Genomic DNA, 20798 nt, shown 5'->3' on the forward strand with positions numbered 1-20798 from the left:
AGTTGTTCCTAAATAAAAAGCTGATATTAACACAAATTCTGATAAGCAATTTAAAAAAATATCCTTAAAACTTTGAGATTTATAATACATATATGTAAAGAACTGGTATTAACACAAATCTCCCGAAGCCACCACTATGATATTTAGAATTTTAAATTGTGTTACTGCAAAAGGAAGACAACAGCATCAGTTCAATATAAAAGTTAATCTTTATGGCTTACATCAGAAAGATTGTGGTATATGCATTTTGCCAAAAATATATTAAAAAATATAAGTGGCCTAAAGCTAGTTAGTGTGCAAATAATACCTACCACTAACATTAACACTGTAATTTTATTCAGAAAATAATCATTAGAGTTATGAATCAAACGCTTCAAAAATCCACTGTTGATGTAACGTAACTTTGCTTTCAATCAAATAAAGGGTTAAAACAAATTGAGAAAAAAAAAAAAACATACTTCGTCCATCACTTTGCTTTTACTTCAACATTTCAGATGCTTCTAGTTGTTTTTCACTCCATCCTGTGCCTGAATCGTAAGAGTACAGTGTATTTGGTTTGCTAAACTATTGTGGTATTAAACTAAACTAGGATTTTGTCGAATGAAGCTTTTTCCCAAGTATTGGTCTTTAGAGTAATAACTTATTTTGTTTTGGTCTCGGAAAGAGTGTCTTATATAGCATCTATAGCATGTTTACAACACCAATTTAAATTGTAAATAAATTCATCCCTCAAAACACAAATTGTATATGCAAAAATTTTAGAAGAGGAATAACAACTATTTAAAAATACGAGCCTTTCCATCATAGGCATGTAATTCCTTAAAACAACTATTTAAAATTATAATTACAACTTTATCTCCATCAACACCAAAATAAAACTTCAATTCTAATTTAATAAGACAACGGCACAAAATATACCCAAGAAAACAGATATAATTTTTCCATCTGCGACATTTTGACAGCTTAGAGTAAACCACGTCTAATAAATTCCTGACTGTTCATGAATGATACAATATAAGGATGAAATGCTCATTAGTAACAGAAATTCGGTACAGCTTCTCGTGTTCAAAATATATAAGTTGCAAACTCATGAGCAGAGTTCAACCACTGAAAACTTCTGGTGAACTATATCAAACACAATTGAAGTGCAATGACCAACCAGATAGAACAAATTGCTGCAACTTGTACAAAGACTAACCAGGTACTTACAAACTCTCTAGCTGATGTTTGTATATCTAAGAGACCATGGCATTGGTTTCATCTTCATCAGCTTCTACTGTATCACTGAACATGTACTGACTTTGATACTCCATTAGGTACTGAGTTGATCTTTTCACATCCAAAAACAGATTGTAAACCCGATTTATATCTTCCAAGTCCACTGCCTTTCCCTTTCGCTTTTGGCATGCCAATGCAGCTGCTGTGATTAGATGAATAGCATATCTCAAGGATGTTTCTACACCTATTTTGGTTAACAAATGCTTTGCACTTTCAGTCATTTCTACTTCTTCCTCTTGGCATCTGATTTCCAGAATCTTGTGAATTTCATCCTCTGTGTAAGGTTGAGTAGAGATGATGAGTAGTCGATCCAGCAGATCAATGGGAATCCCATGAGGGGATTTGTAATTCGTGCCTCGAATAGTTGTGATGCCTCTGTTGGTAGCAACAACTAATATGGGAGCCATCTCATTCTCGAGAGCCCGATTCAGGAATGAAAAACACTCGATGTCAAGCATGTGCACCTCGTCAATGAAAAGAACACCAGGAACAATCTCTGCCTTTCCTTCTTCTCTCCACTCTGCCACTTTGGTGTCAATTTGCTCTCTGACTTCTGCACGAATCTCACCTGTATCACCAGTGAAGAGTGCCAGAAATCCCTGTGTTCTGAAATTAACATAACAGAATTACATGATATGAAGAACTAAAATGTTAACCACTGAGGCAATTTAGAAGCCTAATTAGCAACTATATATCCTTCAATGACAGAGGTAAACAGCTAATAACTCATACAGATAAATTGGAAAACTTAACCAAAAGCTTCTATCTGTACGGATATAATCATTGAAAAGCACACAACATGCATGTACTCAAAGCTTTCACTACCAATTTCACTTAATAGGTCTTAATAAACTTGACACAGAGATTAGTGTACTTGCTTCAACAAGGACCATAAATGATCCCCAAACAACACTTAGTTAGAAACTCCACATCTGTTTAGAATGTATTAAAACTTGGGGATAAAAGGAGATAACAAAGCTTTCACTACCAACTTTCCTAACATAAAATTCAAAAAACCAATTAAAGAGAATCATGCATTTGCTTCAACAAAGATATAATGATCCCTGCACAAAAATATCCATTTCCCCCTTGACAACTTTAAAATTCCAACTCTACTTACACACCAGAAATCATAATCACCAATATAATCCTCATATTATTTTACAGAACATTCCAATCAAGCACAAGGATCATATTAAATTGGGAATCAAAAACATGAAAAACACACAAAAATACATAGACGTAAACTGCCAACTTAAGATTAAAGGCACATAGCAATACTTTTTAAAACACGTGTTAGGATTAACAACAGAAACTAGTTTGAAGAATTCCAGGCCCCATGATGTAGCCACTGCCTAGATTATATTTGATTGCTCAAACTATGACCAAGGATTTAAAAACAGACAGCAACCCATTTTTGAACCCTAAGCTAAGATCTCTGGGCTCTCCACGACCACATGGGGTACTGTTGGCTGCAATATTCTACAACGTCAAAAAATTGTGACAAAACCAGACACAACTTAGGCACAGATTGGTTCCATTCCTTGATATTGCAACTGAAATGTTACTGACTGTTTTCTAAAACTTTGGCAGGGATTTCAAAACATAGTCTCCACCATCACCATTTCTTTGGCAGCAGTGAGCTTTCTTGGCCACCCAAAACCCGATTGCAACAGCAATTGTAGCCACATTTGCCTTAATTTTTCACAACATTAAGAAATATATTGACTGGGGTTGAAAATTAATGAGTCAAGTCGAACCCAACTTGATAAAAATTGGGCTTTTGGGTGCGACTGCAATTGTAGCCACATATGCCCTTAATATTTTCACATCAGGAAATAAAACCATTAATTTAACAAGGTTGAAAATGAGCCAAGTCAGGTTTAACCCAACTTGATAAGAATTCGTTAGGCACGTAGCTCAACTCTAACTTAATATGAGACCTATTTTCCATAACGCTTGACTTGATTCAAGCTGGTGAACAACTCTTATTCGTATATATGAATATACAAAACTCAAATTTAGCTCATTTAATTAAGTAACTCAATATTAAACTCAAGTTTAGCTCATTTAGTTCATGAACAAAGTTCAACAAAAATGGAGTCTCGAACACAACCAGCCCTAACTACAACTATTAACCAAAACAAGAAATTCTGAAAAAACAGGAAAAAGGAAAAAGGGAATATGAGCAACCTGCTATTGATAACATCAATCTCATGAAGAGTGACGCAATGCACGACCTCCTTCCTCTTCTGCAACTCCCCATCAGGGCACTGCACGAACTTCACCTGCGGCCCCATAGCGTCGAAGTCCCTTGACCTAGAAAAAGACCTCCCGAGCTTGGTAATCTTCCCGGTGGCCTTATCAATCGCAATAACATCGCCACTGCTCACCTTCTCCTTCCCCAGCGCCTCAATCATCTTCGCGCCGAGGTCGTAAACGGTCTCCATTTCGGTGGTTTTCAGCGTCAGTTTCCCGGTCTTGGAGGCGGCGCCGGCCACTGCGGGACGGTCGATATGGACCTCTACGACCTCGCCCTCGATAACCTCGGTCTCCTCCTTGATGCGCACGCCGATGGCCTTACGGAAGGCCTGGGTGAGCGCCTCGGTCTTGGACATCTCGAGGGAGAATATTTCACTGGCTGCGATCATGGCGAAGGGGGTTTCGATGCCAAGTGACTTAGCCATGCCCATTGCGATGGCGGTCTTACCGGTGCCGGGCTGCCCGGCGAGTAGAACCGCGCGGCCGGCAATCTTTCCGTCTTTAATCATGCGTAGGATGACTCCGGCGGCCTTGCGCGCCGCGGTCTGACCAACCATACCCTCGGAGACGGCGCGTGGCTCTAGGGAGGAGTCGAGGCCGAGACCGCGAATGTGGGAGTGCGCGCCCACTCGCTCGATACGGGTGAGATCGCGGCTCTCGGAGAGTTTGAGCTCCGCCATGGTTGCGGCGGTGGGGAAGAAGAAGGGAGGAGAATAAGGGGTTAATTAGGGTTTTGAGGGTTTGCGAGAGTAAGGTTGTGAACTGATACGTTACTGGTGGGTGATAACCTTGAGGAAAACTAAAACCCTTTTCTAGTGCTGAGTTTCTTAACAAGTATTTTTTAGGTTAAAATAGTAAGTTGGTAATCGTTTTTTAGCAAAATTTTAATTTGGTCTTCGGTTTTTATTAGTTTCAATTAGGTTCTTATTTTTGTAAATTAGTATTAATTAAATCTTTTTCGTGAACTAATATTAGATATTATGTGTCAACTTCTCGTTTTTTTTTTATTTTTTTAATTATTTTTTAATTATTTTTTTTAATTATTTATTTAATTTTTAATTTTTTTAAATTTTTTTTTAAATATTTATGCCACGTGTCAGATTTGTAGTATGTCACATGTCAATCTAATATGATGACACGTGTCAAATTATTGTATAAATCTCAATTTGGTCCTCATATTTATTAATTTGATTTGATTTCAGTTCCAAATTTTTTTAAAAAAATTTTAATTTCATGTGTTCCAAATTTAGAACAAATTTAATTTTTTTATAAATGTAATGATGATACTTTTATTACAAGTGATATTTCTATTACATATTTTTAACAACATTTAATTTATTTAAATTTATATTTTACATTAAAATGTATTTTAATTTTATTTTAAAATTATAAATATATAGATTAATAAATTTATATTCAAAATATTTGTATAATATTCAATATCAACAATATTTTAGAGTTGACTTAAAAATAACAATTTTATAAATTCAAATGTAAAATTTTAAAATAATTTTATAAAAAATTAAAATAAATATATTTAAAATTTTAATATTAAATATAATTAATATTATTAAAATATTTAATAAAAATATCAATTTTAATAAAAATAATCATAAGATTATATAAAAGTAAAATTTGGTCTAATTTTGGAGTGCTTGAAATTGAAATTTTTTTAAAAAAATTGGGACTCAAATCAAATCAATTTAACAAATATGAGGACCAAAGTGAGATTCATAGATTAATTTGTCACGTGTCACCATATTAGATTGACACGTGGCACACTACAGACGTGACACGTGGCGTAAATATTTTAAAAATATATATAAAAAAATTAAAAAAATAAGAAATAAAAAAATAAAAAAATTCAAAAAACGAGGAGCTGACACGTGGCACCTACTTAACGGTGTTAGTTCTCTATTAACGGAAAGGACCTAATTGATACTAATTTACAAAAATGAGGACCTAATTGAGACTAATAAAAATACGATGACCAAATTGAGATTTTACGACAAAAATGAGGACCAACGAAGTATTTTAACCGTATTTTTTATCATTGTATCCATTTTCGAAATATTTTTTAGCTTTATATAATTTAGAAGTTAGCCAAATTTCGAAAAAGAAAAAGTGTGGACTCATTTCTTAACTATAAACCATATATTTACAAAAACTATACGAATATTATCTTTGATTAATTAATAATGTAAAATTTTATATTTAAATTTTTAAACCATTAAATTTAGTTAGAAAGAAAATACGTAACTCATGTTGATGGAGCTAATTATTATTTTTTTATTTAAAATCGAATTTGTCTCATCCTAATTAAAGGAAGAACACATCAATCATCCAAACATGTGATAGCAAACAACAAGACTCTAAGACTCAATTTATCTGGATACATATAATAGGTCGGATTCATCGGATGTCTGCGCTTGTGGTGGCCTCTACTGCTCTACAGAGCCATTGCCAATGGGTTTCATCCTACCACGCACGAGGTTAGCCTTCAAACATTTAAGGCCATTATCCTGCCAAAGACTATGGCCTCCTACTATTCTCACCACTTGAGTCAGTCCACTCTACGTGAGACTAGCTAACTCTTTAGAGTTTCAAGATACAATCCTTACCAAAATATATATACTACAACACCACCATGAAATCTCATCACGAGATTCATGGAATTACGTCTATCTCATTCCACAACCATGTCTCTCCAACCAACCACAAATTTATCAAGCATAACAATCTCATGCCAATATCCAACCAACCAACTAACCATGATTCATGACTTTATTCATACCAAGCTCATCAATTTCAGTCCCATCATATCATATAGAACATATAGGGCATCATACTTAAGCTTTTTAAAGCAATAAACCAACCAATTACTGGAACATATAAGTATTCAACTAACTTTGTCAATCTCGCTCAGGTTAAGGAGCCCTTGCTCAAGATACCAGCTCTCGCTTGGGCGAGATTGCAAACAGAGAGCACATCGAGGTCTCACTCAAGCTAGTCCATCTCACTCAAGCTAGTCCATCTCGCTCAAGCAAGATGACTCTCGCTCAGGCAAGAGGTCTTCGCTTAGGCGAGCCCCCGAAACCGAGAGGGGGATGGGTTGTTGTTGTTCTCGCTCAGGCGAGAGCTCCTCACCTGGGCGAGTTCAATAGAACCCACCTGCTCTCATGCGTGCAAAGTATAAATCCATCCAGAAACAGTACACAAATTATTTTCATACCATCAAAAGCACATTGAATCATCAAGAGCACCAAACAGAACAAAAACAGGCACATTCTTTATAAAAGCATGAAAAACCCTAGCTTCCCTTACCTTTGAGTATAGCTAAACTTGAGGGGGTTTAAACATTGATGGAGGGGGAACCTCAGCTCCAAGAACAAACTCAGCAACTGTAAGGTACGAACATAGAAGCGAGAATGACCCCCTAGGAACGACCCAAGACAGAAACAAGGCAACCGGAATGGACTAGGGAAATGCTCAACAAGCTTGGAGAAAATAGGGGAGCTTACTCAAACCCTAGTAGACCTCTTTGCTTCAGCAATGGAAGGGAGAAAGGTTCCTATTTTATGAGAATGGGGCAGAGTGAGGGGTTAGGGCTGGAAAAGGGTTTTGGGACACCCTATAGGCTGGCCTTAGGCCCAACAGATAAGGTTAGGCCCTTAAACAGTAGGGAGAGAAAAAAAAAGGCCTTACATATATATAATTTATATTTTTTTAGATGAAATTTGTGTGATTAAAAGTAATAAATTTTGTTATTGGATAAACGTGTCAACATAAGTTTATTTATGAAAGTCAATATATATTCATAATTCTTGTGCGTCCACAATTCCTAATGCCCTAGTTCGGGTGTCTTTGTTGGTCCATGCCTAAGATACTTTGTCTAACTTGATCTTCGAGAGTCTTCGGTCGAAAAGTCTGCAAAGTCACTCCAAAGCTCCGGTCAATAATATGTCATAGACAATAAATGTAGTAATAATTGGATAGATGTCATACCCCGTAAATGGTGCTTCTTACGATGGGCTTTTATTCCTAGTGGGCTTATAATTTGTAGACATGTTTTGTTTTAGGATTTCCTTTTCTATGGTGAATCACCCTAATCTACAATTACTCTCCATTAGCCATCCATTGTCATATTCACTATTGTTGTCAACATGGATGGTTGAGGTTGCCTAGGTTGAGGCATGTTCGTCCTCGACCACGAGTACATTTAGCCCTTAAGGCTCGAGATTTCATGAAGTTTAATAATCTTAAATATTTCTTAACATGCTTGGCCAATATTATCTGGTCCTCTGTTTCATGTGTATTTGCAGGAAAAGTTTGGTTATCTTGGTGTTTTAGGCCTTATCGGGTCCTAGTGGTATAGTACCCCTAGTTTTAAAGACCTAGGGGGTGAAGAGACTAGAAACATAAAGTCACAAGAAACGAGCAAGCTTATGTGAAACTTGATGGGACTGACCAACTTTATTAGGAAATGTAAGGGGTGCTGCAAAGATAGTCGTTGGATCTGAAGAGATTTTACTATATATGTTAGACATTCTTTCTTAGTCGTCTAATGTGGTTTCACCTCTAACCAAATATTTACTTGTTTGGTATAATGTTTTGTTACCATCAAAACCTTACTAGTTATTAGGGCTCAACTACTTTAACAAGAATACTCTATAAGCTTATATTGTCATATTCATTTATTAAAGAGTGATATTGTGTTGTGTGAAACCATTGTAAATTCGTCATTGTGTTAAGTGAACCCTCTGAGCATTATTGTAACTCTCATGTGTGAGAGATCATTTGATTGTAATTGTGAGTTCCTGATCTAATAGGAGACTGAGACAGGATGTTTGGGGAGGTTTATACTTATTGTAACCTGAAGAGGTTTATACTCGTGTTCTTGAAGAGGATAAACTCATGAACATAAAGAGGAGAGACTTTGTGTAACCTATTGTCAACACCCAAATTCGTCCGGATAAGAAATAAAATTTTGACTTTGATAATAATTAAGAGAAAAGAAAAATAGAAAAAAGTGGACATAGAGTATAAATATATATTTTTATTTTTACTTTCTATCTTATTTTAACTTTAATGTTATCTTTTTTTATTTCTATTTTTATACATATACATATTTTATTTTTATCTTGTTTTTTTTATTTATTTATTTTATATATTCATTTTTATTTTATTTTGTTTTTAATTTTTATTTAAATTTTCATCTTCTCTTATTTTATTTCTCTTTTTGTTTTTGTTTTTTTTTTTTAAATAAAAAAAATATATTATAGAAAAATTAAGATGAAAAGGTGGAAATTGGAATTCAACTTAAGTACTCTGCTAACACGTCCCTCTCCATGCAAAGAAAACGTTCAAATCTTCATATTTTATCCCAACTCTACGTCTTAGCACAAAAATAGAAATTTTGGATATTGTGTGTATTACTGTGGCGGCCATGACAGTCATCGCAGCAGAGATATAGGGTGGCTAGATGTAGAGCCATTGAAAAGGAGACACGACTTCCAAGCAGAGGGGAGATTTTTAAAAAATAGAGAAAATGGGGAGTTGTTGGAGATGTGAAGCCACTTAAAGGGAGAACTTCCTAGCACAAGAAAAAAAGCGAGCCAAGGGGAGGAAACAATCGTTTGAGACGTGAAGCCACTCATAGAGTAAACACTTCATCTGAATACTTGAATGTTTGGTGTGAACCTGATATTATTTCCTCGATTGAATCCTCATGCCACGCTATTCTCCTCCGCCGCACCCAACATGAATGCCAAACCAACAACCCGAAAACAACCCATCATCATCAACATCACGCCATCTGCTTTCATTTTCACCAACCTTCATCTTTATCGCTCACCTGCATAAAATCCAAAGAAAGAAACAAAGACCCAACACAACCATCCTTTCCATTTTACCATCATTTTTAACCCAACAAATTTTCATCAGTTGTGCATAATCATCCCAAAATTTTCAATCGATCCATGCCCTCAACTAACCAATGGAAAACCATCTCCCACCAACACATGACCAAACAGACGCCTCCTTCTCCTCTAAACAGAACCTCAACTCCATCTTCACTTGCACAAGCTCTCCTATCCACCCTTCTACCTACACCGTCATTCACTATCCTCCATTGTTAGCCACCGCTCCAACGTTTTCACAACACACCAAACCCTTGTGTCTCAAAACCCAGTAATCCAAATTCCAAAATAGAGAAATAGAGAGAGAAGAAAGAGAAATCGCCAACGGAAATGCCGCCGACGAGTCAGACTTCGAATGGGCTGAGTGACGGCAGCTCCGATCACAATTGGGGGGCGCTATAGTGGGGCTCGGGGATGCGGGTTCCAAACCTTGGTGACTTGCGCGAGAAGAAGAATGAGAGGCTTGGAGCGCAGCGGAGGCCGGCAAAGCTTCTGGTAGCGATTGGCGTCGTCGCTGGTGGCTCTGGCGGACCGAGAAGCTTGCAAGGTGGTGACCTTCAATGGTGGTTGGCGTTGTCGACGCATGTCATGGCTTGCCGTGTGAGGGAGGTGATGTTCTAATGGACATCAACGAGTGAGAGGGTCCTTGGTTGAGTGAGAAAGACGTGCCCGTGAATGGAGGGAGATGTTGTGGTCCGAGCATATAGAGGAGAAGAAACCCTTGGAGGGTTCTGTTCGTGAAGAAGATGAACACGAGTTTTCTGCACATGAAGGAGATTAACACTTGTACTGGATTGGTTTCTGCACCCCCAATGCCACTAAGGGGGCTTCTCCCCGCACCCCCAAACATTCTCTTATACCCCCAATAATTACCCTTTTGACCATAATCAAAAGTATGAAACGGATTCCGAAATCCGTTTCATAAATTTTCATGCTTTTTTATGAAACGAATTTCGGAATCCGTTTCAGCGGATTCCGAAATCCGTTTCTAGAAAATAAATTAAAATTTGTGAAACGGATTTCGGAATCCATTTCGGAAATGTATGAAACGGATTCCGAAATTCGTTTCACAAAAAAAAAAAATTTGTGAAACGTATTTCGGAATTCGTTTCAGAAATGTATGAAACAGATTCCGAAATCCGTTTCACAATAAAAAAATTAAAATTTGTGAAACGGATTTCGGAATCCGTTTTAGAAATTCCGTTTCAGAAAAGTATGAAACGAATTCCGAAATCCGTTTCACAAAAAAAATTAAAATTTGTGAAACGGATATCGAAATCCGTTTCAGAAAAGTATGAAACGAATTCCGAAATCTGTTTCTAAAAAAAAATTAAAATTAAAAACATGGTTGTCATTGATGTCGCTGAGGGAGGGGTCGAAGGTAGTGTCGAACTCGACGACGAATGAGGTTGAACTGGGGGAGGGTTGGGGGAGGCCCATGGAGAAGGCGATGAGGAAGGCGAGGCCTTCGCCGGAGGGGCAGGAGGGAGAGGAGAGGAGAGGATGGAGAAGGAGAAGCGGGAGGAGAATGAGGCGATGGAGTTGGTCTGGGGGTCAAAAAAACAGAGGGTTAAAAGGGTAATTATTGGGGGTACAGGAGAAGGTTTGGGGGTGCAGGGAGAAGCCCCCTGCCACTAATTACACCTTCACCTTTTGAATTTTTGAACTGGGCCATCCGTACTCTTTGCACCTCTGGTTCTATTCTTCACACTCCAAATCCATTTGTCTTCTTTGCTTGTTGGGGCTGATTTTGTTTTACTTCAAACACCCTCATGGTTGTTAACCACGCACCCCCATGTCTTTGTTTATTGTTTTTTGACCTGTTTTTGTATTTACTTCATGCACCTTACTAATCACTCATGTACTCCCATATTTTGTTTTCTACTTTTACTCTTCTTAAATAATTACATCCTTTTATTTATTTATTTTATTTTTATTAAAAAAACAAATATATTTGAAAATTATAAAATTACAAATATAGAAAAAATCAAAAAATGTTCTCTTTCATCTTTATTGTGTTTGTCCGGTGATCCGCATCGCGTGACACTCATTTTCAAAAATACAAAAAATAGTTTTCTTTCTCTTCTAGTGTTTGTCCGACTGTCCGCGTCGTATGACACATATTTTCAAGTAATTCAAAAAATATATAAAAAATATATAAAAAATATAAAAATTCAAAAATATAAAAATATCAACATTTTCAGACAACTACATCTTTTTAAGAACTACATCCTTGTCTTATCTTTATGGTTTTCCATAATTTTCCAAAATAACTATAGTGACGACTCCAAATCTCTTTTTAAAACCCGTTTCTTTTTTGGTTCGTCGTCCCGTCGCGATTTCGGTTGTGACACCTATAGAAGTTGATACTCATTGCTAATGAAAGTTGATTAATGAATTTCTTAAACAGGTGGTGACTTAAGAGATTGGACATAGTCTTATGTGGACGAATTTTTGAAATATTTTTAGAGCTATTAGCCTTCGACTCTTTAAGAACCGAGATATAAAAGGTTATATGCTTGGGTTAAAGTATAAGCCGAGACATAAAAGTTAGCTAAGATTGCAAAATTACCACGACATATTTATACGCCTCAATTCTAAAGCATATAAGATGATGTTAAATCGAGATTCTGCACTAGTGTAATTATTATTTGCTATGTTAGGTTTACAACGAAGGGGTTTCACTAGGGAGAACAAACATCAATGAGACCTAAGCTCAACCACATAAGACATTGACACCACTCTCAACCCAAAACCTTAAGTACCCCTTCTCGTACCACCATTCTTCTTAAAGGGGCACTGTACTCGTCTAAGCCGATCACCAAAACTAATCATCGACTTGATACTACTATTGGATCTTTCGCGAGAGGATCACGGAGAGATTTAACATCAATGAGACAAAAAACTCAACCCACACATAAGGGATTAACACAATTATTAACCTAAAACCTTAAGGCAATAAAATTATGGGTTTCGTTCTTATATGATGCTCCACCTACTCATTTATACCCAATGTGGGACTTACACTCACATGATAAATTATGTTTTCATAATATAATAAAAAAAGGTCTAATTATGTTTTAAGTCATGATAAATTTGAAAACTTTCAATTGAGTTCCTAATAAATCTTTGTGGTCTATTTTGTCCTTAAAATTTCAAAAATTTTCAATTAATAATTAAGCGTAGTTGTTAACTTTCTCATGTGACAGTTATTTTGTCTTATCACTCTCTAAAAATGTCGTCATATAATACTTTTTTACAAGACATTGTGATGACAAAAACTTTCCAAGTATTTAACAAAAAATATTTTTAAATGTAATAAAATTTTTAAAAAGTAAAAAATACAAAATTTAAAAAATATAAAACATGTAACGTTAAAATTATGAAAAAAATTATAGTATTATGAAATTACAAAACTATAAAAATATATAATTGCATAATTACAAAATTATAAAAAATATATAATTGCATAATTACAAAATTATAAAATATACAAATATAATATTATAAAATTATATAATTATAAATGAAATTATGACAAAAATACAAAATTATAAAATTATAAAATTGTAAATGTTTTATTTTCTTCTAATTTTATATTTCACATTTTATAATTTTATAATTTTAAAATTTTAAAATTTTAAAATTATAAAATTATAAAACTATAAAATTATAAAATATATAATTATAAAGTTACATAAAAAATAAATTTACAAAATTTACAAAAGGATCACAAAAAATAAACATTATGAAATTAAAAAATTAAAAAACTATACAATTGTGAAATATAAAATGAGAAAAATATAAAATTATAAAATAAAATTTTATGAAATAAGAAATTATAAAATTACAGAAAAATAAAAATTAAAAAATTTACAATTTGATAATTTATAATTTTCTATTTTCATAATTTCACAACTTCACAATTTCTTAAATTTAAAATTTTGTAACTAGTATTAAATTAAATAATTTTATAATTTTATATTTTGTGTATTTTATAATGTTGCTCGTATGAAATTATATATTTTTATAATTTAATAATTCGTTAATTGGTTAATTTTTATAATTTATATTTTTCAATTTTAATTTTAATTTTTTTTGACACTTTTACAGTTTATATGTTTTATACTTTTGTAATTTAGTATTTTTTAAATTTGTAATTTTATACTTTTAATTAAATTTAAAAGTATTTTTATTAAATACCGTAAATATTAGAAAAATGATTTCTCCATAAAAGAATCTTATAAAAAGATATTATGTGACAATTGAGAATAATAATATAAGATAACTGTTAATAAGAGAGTTAAGTGCCAACTTATAAGAACACAATTAAAAAGTTTTAAAAATTAAAGAATCAATGTATATGTTAAGAAATTTATCGTTAGGAATTCAAATCATAATTAAATTTTTTAAAATTTTATGATTTTATGATTTTATATATTTGTAATTTTATAATTTTATGATTATAAAATTATAAAATAAAAAAATAATATAATTATATGTGACGATAATTCTAAATGAATAAAAATAATTAATCATGGGATTCAATTAAAATTTGAATCGATTAAATCCTCAAAATTTTTTAGAGACTTTCTACGTTTATCGTAACTTAAAACATAATCAAACATAAAATTTATTTTTTAAAATTAATTTGTTAAATTAAACTACTATTTTACAAATTTTTTAATACTAACTTTTTGGACATGTAATTTTCGAATATTTACTAATTATTGAAACTAATGTTTTTTATAAATTAAACTGTATAGAGGATAAATACAATCCAATAAACATTAAAAATATTATAGTAATTAAATATGTTTTAAATATTGAAATAAATTATAACAAATAAAAAAGCGAAAAATAATAAGAAATATATTAAAATATAAAACAATACTAAAAGAATTAAATGGATTGTGAAATATTTATTGATTATTAAAATTAAACCACATGAAAATTAAACATAATCATCCAATAAACATCGAAATAATCATGGTAATTAAAGGTATTTTTAATACTGAAGAGAGAAACTGAAAACTGATTTAGGATGTGTTTTTTTTAGAGATGAATTTCAGAGAAAGTTTGAAAATGAATTTGTGTGGATTTGAGTAGATAAATATGTGTGTTTTTTTAAGTGAATTTAGAGAGTAAAGTGAGTGGAGTTAGAGATAAAATTTATAGAAATTAGTGAATGACTTAAGTGATGTGATAGATTAAAAAAATGATTTTGATAGATAAAATTTAAAAAGTACTAAAATACCCTTGGTGATAAAAAAATAAAATAATTTTACATGAGAAAAAAATATTAAAATTTAACAATATTTTAACAATATTTTAATTATTATACATATTTATATATATTTTTATTATTAATAAATAGCGTAAACACATCTTCTAACGCGTCTGTGTGTACGTGTTTTTTAAATATGCATGATATTAGTAGGTGATAATATTGTAATGTTGTTAAGTTACTATAAAATAAAATTATATTTATTAAAAATAAAGTAAAATATATCAGAACAGATGAAAAAATAACCATTGATAAATAAAAAAGAAGAAAAGAAGAAGGAAATAGACGATTTTATAAAAAGCTTATAAAAATAACGATCAATTTTTAAAATTTTAATAAATAATTATATTTAAAGGGTAAAATTGGTATTTTGAAATATGAAAAAAAGAGAGGGAATCCCTTTTATATATTGTTGTAGATTATTATATATATATATATATATATATATATATATATATATATATATATATATATATATATATATATATATATATATATATATATATATATATAAAGGATTCTCTCTTTTGTGTACACATTTCAAAATTCCAATTTTATCTTTTAAAATATAATTATTTATTAAATTTTTGAAAATTGACCGTTATTTTTATAAATTTTATAAAATCATCTATGTCTACGCTAATATCAATAATAATTATATATATTATTATATTTTAACAATATTTCAGTAATTATTAATTATTAATAAAATTTATTTTATATGCATAATTAATTTGTATAATTCAATATATAAATTATTATACTTTTAATAATATTTTAATTATATTATATATTATTTAATAATATAATTTATTATATAAAAATAATGTATATATAATAACTTATAATAATAAATAATATATATATTTATATATATATATATATATATATAATAAATAATGTGATAATATATATTTTTATGTATAATAACAATAATTATTATTAATAAAATTTACATATAATAATTAATAATAATAAAATATGTTAAAAGGGTATGGTAATTTAAAAGTATAGTAAAGATAATATCATAAAATATTTTCAATTCACTGAAAATCTTCTTACGAGAAGTGAGATAGTATTATTAAACCATCTCACAAATCCATCTACCTATACCTTTACAAATTATTTTTAAAGAAGATCAAATTTTCTTTATATCCATCTTCCTCGGTCTACTCTACATTACAATCTTATTAAACGAATACATATTAAGTTCTTATTAAACGAATACATGTTAAGTAGCATATTGTTGGTTGTGCCCTTTTCTAAAATCATAACCTATAAGTCAAACCATTAGCCGGAGTGTAATATAAGGTATCATCCCAGCTGGCTAACATCACATCTTGAAAAGGAAAAAAATATTTTTAATAATTAAATTCTATCAATTTTCTCTTAATACACTACACGTCCCTCTCATATATATATATATATATATATAACAAACCCTCCCCTCCCCCTCCCCTCTCATATATAACACACCCTCCCCTCCCTTTCCTCTTATAAATTTGATGGATTTTTCACCATCAAACTTAAAAGCATGAAGGCACTTAAAGGCATGAAAGTAGCTTACCGTAGTCTTATAACATTTCTGTTAACTTGTATCGCAATCAAGTATGGAGTCTCCAAGATCAATCCTCTCCAGGGACCAACCCTGTCGCTTCTCGTCACAGCTGTGTCTTCCCATGTTATAGCTTCCGCCACTGACATGGACAAACCAAACACCATCATAACATTTTATTTGTCAGGGACAGTTGCATGTGAAACACTCCTGTGGATTCTCATTGATCAACTTTCCTTGTTCTGTCTCATTAACTTCCTTCTTATAGTAATAGTCGAATTCTTGTTCTTTCACCCCCTCACCAAGTTGCTCCTTCCCTACTTCAACTCCATCACTCACCTGCTCTCTGGAACATCTCCAAATACAGAACCGCAACCGCAGGACTCCCAGGTGTAGCATCTCAGATATAGCCTGCTTCATCAATATGTACTTTTTTGGTTGTGTTTTTGGCTATATGCTTACCCCCATATTATTTAGTTTAATTTTCTCTAGATTAATCCCCATATCATCGAGTTATTATCTGCAAAATATACCACCCTATTTTACTTTTAATCTTATTCCCTATACAAGTTGGATTGGGATTTGGGGTTAGGTTAATCCCCAATTTATGGGTTCAACAATATGTAGGGTTTCTGTTGTGTGTTTGGTTTTATGCTTATGCTCATATTATATGCAGGCTTTATTTTCTCTCTTTCTACCTGTAATGCTTTCCTTTTCTGTCTGTTGGAGTCCAATTTAAGTTTCTAATAATTACTGGTTAGATCAATCCCCAAATCTTCGGGTTATTATATGCAAAAATAAACCGAGCTATTTTACTTTTACTTTGATTTTCTGTACAAGTTGAGTAATTAACCCTATACTGTTCATGGACCAACTGGAATAGGTAATTCACAATTGTATTGTACAAACTCTGGTAACTCCTTGGTTGATCAAGTTAACTTTTCTTGCTAATGTTGCAAAAGGTTCAATTAAGAAAAGCCTAGCTTCACTAAACATGCTTTAAGCAGGATACATTAGGTAAAACATACTGAATTGGGGAATACTTACACATGAATCCCAATAGCAGAAAAAAAGGCTTCCCCATAAGTGTGCTCGATGATGTTGGTGGACTTAAAACTAGTTGCTGGAGCTTGCTGTATAGAAAACCAAAAGAACTTAACTCAACTGAAAAATACTTATGAAAGACCAATTTATATCAGTCTTTTCTGCCGTGACTGATTTTCATTTCTTAACATACATCCACCGGTTTCTGCAATAACCCAAGCGCAAACCTCAGTCCTAAACTTCAGGGTCACCCCTGCTTTTTTGTTTTAAAATAAAGTGTGTCCTAAATACCCTACTGTATATCGCTGTTTGAGATTTGTACATGAAAATCAAAGTCTAGTCCTAAGCGATGCAAATGTATTTGTATCTATAGCCTCAATTATAAGGTATGCGAACTGGTTTCCAGATCTCCAGTGAACTAAACTAACTTATTCTTCTCCCTCTTGGGTTCCATGATTATGAAGATTATATTTTTAAGGGATTTAAGAGATATCATTTCAATTTTGTCCCAATGTATTTGGGCTTTTCCTAGAAAGTATGTAAAGGTTGTGTTGGTACTGAGATATTTCACGGTTCAGTAGGGGATTGAGTTGCACCATTACTTTTTTGTTTCTGTCTATCACATTTACTATCATCACTTTGCCTCAGCATGAATAAAATATCCTGCATCTGTTATTGATCAATTGATGTTAAGTTTTCTAGCTAATGTTGTGTAAAATTGAATTCAGTGCTGCCTAGTTCTAGTCTAAGAAATGCTTTTAGTGGATAGTATTGGAGAAAAACATTGTACAGGTCAATATTTACTGTGGAACCCCTGAAGTGAAAAGATACACTTCTCCATAACGGGACTCTTTTTGTTTGTCAATCATGATGTTGTTGTTGAGGACTATAGAAGGGTACTACCAGTAGTAGGATAACTGAAACAAGAAGAAAGAATAAAAAATCTGGAACATTGGCTGGGACTTAGTTCAAGTTGTTGGCCACAGTGCAGGAATTGTGGTAAACTCCTTGACATGTGATCAATTCCTGCTGAAGAAAAAACCTGCTACGTTAGAATAGTGCTAAAAAGAGCTGAACTGAACAAAGCATATGATTCTACAAACTTGAAAACATTTAGAAAAACCCCAAAACCCAGTCCTAAAACACTTCTTTTTGCTGTATGAATGTCCTAAGATTTCCCACAATATATGAATGCAACATTATTTGAGGTTTATCTGTAAAAATCATTTTTAGTCTGAAGAAATTCAAACGTAGCTTTTTGTTTAGATCCGAATGTCATTATAAGTTCTAACAATTTTGGAGTTGTTGTAAATGAGACTGCACCATCTTTTTCTCTTTATCAGATTGCATGAAACTTAACTTTTATGCGCTTAGTCCCTTCATACCAGACAGGAAGGCGATAGATTTATCATCATCCCACAATAATAGCTTCATTTCTATTGTTACAATTTAGTTGGGTTTTTCATTTCCAAATATCTTGATTTGCTACCAAGACAATTTCTATTCCAGCAGAGACTTGAATTGAGAGTCACTGTTTTTGTCATTCATATTTTCTATCAACAATTTGTTTTTGAATGAACGTGATGCACTTTGTATGACTTCTCATGAAAAATGTAGGGAGTATAGTTTTTCAAGCCTTTGACTCATACTTAATAAGTCTGTATAATTTCAGGTATTGAGGCACACCAACTACTAGTTTTACACCTGTTGGATTGTCAAATACGATTTGTCCCTTTACTTTGGCCTCAAGTGTTCTACATCACCCTATCTTCCTCAGTAGGTCTTGTCTGGTTTCATGGAATTGTTTGAATGACAAAGAAGGAATGATACCATTGCCGCCTCTGCTTATCACTCATGCATCCGTGTTGCTCTCTGCAGCTTAACAGTCGGTAACAGAGTTTCTCTCTCGCATGCTCTTGAAATTCTTCAAATTGAACTTGCCATCCTTGTTGATTTTCTTTCTCTTTTGCAGCTTCTCTTCGTCCTCAGGGATTTGCAAGGAATCGCATGACATCTATTCTTTCAGTAATGACACGGAGGACTCTTTGCCATTTCTACCAATATCCTTTCACTGCATTTTTCTTTTCTTCTTTATTTCCGTTTTCTCCATGTTTTGTCCTTTGTACTTTAATCCGTGTTTTACTTCTCTACTTCTATGTTTGTAGGCTGCAGATTATCTCTGTTGAAATCAACTGAGAGAAATTATCTGCCTGAGAGGATTCTTGTGCTTCATATTATCCCTTCTTTTTAACTAATCGCTAACCACTCTCAATCTTCCTTTTCTGGATCACCGCAACTTTTTCCATTGAAGTATACATCTCACATTTCAGCAGAAGATGCAGAACCTAATGCATGACATGGGTTGGGTTGGGATGGTGTTGCTACATAGAACGTAAGAAAAGCAGGTAGGGGTTTTGTGGAAATGTATGACAACCTTAACTGTTTTCTTAAATTCTGTTGCTGTTTTTTCAACATACCATTTGTGCCTTTAATTTTCAATATGCTGTTAAGCATATTTTTATAGGAGTTAAACCGTATCTACGGAATAATGCTTGAGCAGTGCTTGCTTTGTCTGATCAAGAACTGATATTTCAATTGTTCCTAAAGCTCTACCATATACTGTTAGCATCATTAAACTTTTTTTATGTATGCAGGTGTTGCAGTATTTGATCAGAGGGGTTTCTCTTCTTCAGACTTCATGTCTTAAATCAAGCAAGATGCATTTGGACTACTATTTGAAGGGACGGATTAAGTGATTTATTGTTAATAAGTCACGTAACTTTAGTGTCATCGAAACATATTTTATTCATTATTGAAAAAGATAATTAAAAAAATAATCCATTGACCATTTCTTCTTAAGTGTTAAGTTACATGACTTTTCCCGAAAAAAAAAAAAGTCACTTAAGTCGTCTCCCTATTGGAGGCCATGGGAATGAAAAGTAAATTTTACAATTTTCAGTAACTCCAAATACCCTTTAAATTTTTTATTATCAAATATTTATTTAGATAAGAAAGACAATTCAACTTTATTAAATTTTAAATTTCTTGTTTAGAAATAATATTTCTTTCAATCATGGAGAAAAAATAATTACTAAAAAATTTTAATAAAAAAAATCTGATTGATATCTATTGAAAAATAGTCTCACCAATATTAGGCAAGAAAACTTGAAAAGTGTTCAACGATAGTTCAAAATTTATATTGACTAATCAATAACTGTAATAATGTCAATAAAAAAACCAACCTTTGTTAACGTTGAATAAAAAAAGTTGACTTACCTTGTTTGAAAAATAATTTCAGATAAAAAAAAATGCTGTAACTGTTGAGTAAATAACTCGGCCAAGAAAAGCTAATTTTTATCCTCATATTTATAATCTTATTTTTCCCGAGGAACATCTGTTGATGTAATTTATGTCTATTGGAGTGAGATTTAAGTTCCCAATAATTAAGGCGTTA

At 32.5% G+C, this 20798-nt stretch overlaps 1 protein-coding gene and 1 long non-coding RNA gene across 2 annotated transcripts; one reads left to right on the forward strand and one right to left on the reverse strand.

Moving 5' to 3' along the window:
• Positions 1–859: 859 nt before the first annotated feature.
• LOC114188163 (ruvB-like 2) lies at positions 860–4337 on the reverse strand. The gene is made up of 2 exons (XM_028076714.1): positions 3472–4337; positions 860–1884 (listed from the first exon to the last, which is right to left on the reverse strand). Exons 1-2 carry the CDS (start codon positions 4218–4220, stop codon positions 1236–1238), a joined length of 1398 nt encoding a protein of 465 aa, XP_027932515.1. The 5' UTR covers positions 4221–4337; the 3' UTR covers positions 860–1235.
• Positions 4338–16211: 11874 nt separating this feature from the next.
• On the forward strand, positions 16212–20210 carry LOC114187418. Its single transcript, XR_003605252.1, has 4 exons — positions 16212–16690; positions 19017–19233; positions 19317–19749; positions 19999–20210. It is a non-coding gene; the product is annotated as an uncharacterized LOC114187418 (long non-coding RNA).
• Positions 20211–20798: the final 588 nt, after the last annotated feature.

Source organism: Vigna unguiculata, chromosome 6 (assembly GCF_004118075.2).
Source record: "Vigna unguiculata cultivar IT97K-499-35 chromosome 6, ASM411807v1, whole genome shotgun sequence".
NCBI lineage: Eukaryota > Viridiplantae > Streptophyta > Magnoliopsida > Fabales > Fabaceae > Vigna > Vigna unguiculata.